Source organism: Eurytemora carolleeae, unplaced genomic scaffold, assembly GCF_000591075.1.
Source record: "Eurytemora carolleeae unplaced genomic scaffold, Eaff_2.0 scaffold489, whole genome shotgun sequence".
In the NCBI taxonomy this organism is placed as follows: Eukaryota; Metazoa; Arthropoda; class Copepoda; order Calanoida; family Temoridae; genus Eurytemora; species Eurytemora carolleeae.
In genome coordinates, this window is record NW_019396556.1 from 51,805 (window position 1) to 52,728 (window position 924).

Sequence of the window (924 nt, forward strand, 5' to 3'; positions counted from 1 at the left end):
GTATTGATAGAAATCAAATTCAGAACGCTCCATGCCGTGACTTGAATGATTTAGGACAGACTTACTTTGAATTCTCAGTTTTATCTATAAACGTTGTTTTTACAACAACTTGATCAATTGTAATTTTGATATTTATATTTTCAGAATTATGAAAAAGCTATGAATAAAGAATAAAAATGAGACAAATGTTGAAAACATTTCTTGTCCTCATGCTAGTCAGTCTGGGGGTGGGGCAGACAAGGATACGCCCTAATCAGAGGCCTTTACAAAAATCGGAAGAGATTGTAATAGAGGCAAGTGGTATCATAGAGAAGGAGGGAACGCCAGAGAAGGCGGAGGTTACTCCAGAGAAGGCTGAGGTTACTCCAGAGAAAACGGAGGAAACTCCGGAGAAGGCGGATACAAGTTTTATGATGGCAAATATGAGCTGGACCTATGATATTGTTCAGTCCTCTGGCAAATTTTGTCCTGAACGAGATAAATGCAGGTAATTGACACTCTGAACAATCTGAACACTACATTAGGACACTCTGAACACTACACTAGGACACTCTGAACACTACATTAGGACACTCTGAACACTACATTAGGACACTCTGAACACTCTGAACACTACATTAAGACACTCTGAACACTCTGAACACTACATTAGGACACTCTTAACACTACATTAGGACACTCTGAACACTCTGAACACTACATTAGGACACTCTGAACATTACACTAGGACTCTCTGAACACTACATTAGGACACTCTGAACACTACATTAGGACACTCTGAACACTCTGAACACTACATTAGGAAACTCTGAACACTACATTAAGACACTCTGAACACTTAGAACACTACATTAGGACACTCTGAACACTACATTAGGACACTCTGAACACTCTGAACACTACATTAGGACACTCTGAACACTA

At 39.4% G+C, this 924-nt stretch overlaps 1 protein-coding gene across 1 annotated transcript in view; it reads left to right on the forward strand.

The window, feature by feature from the left end:
* The first annotated feature begins 118 nt into the window (after nucleotides 1-118).
* Nucleotides 119-924, forward strand: part of LOC111705429 (uncharacterized) — a 12,365-nt gene continuing 11,559 nt past the window's right edge. The window contains exon 1 of the mRNA XM_023477982.1: nucleotides 119-487. Within this exon, the coding sequence (XP_023333750.1) occupies nucleotides 177-487 (311 nt within the window). The 5' untranslated portion in view covers nucleotides 119-176. The remainder of the gene's footprint in view (nucleotides 488-924) is intronic.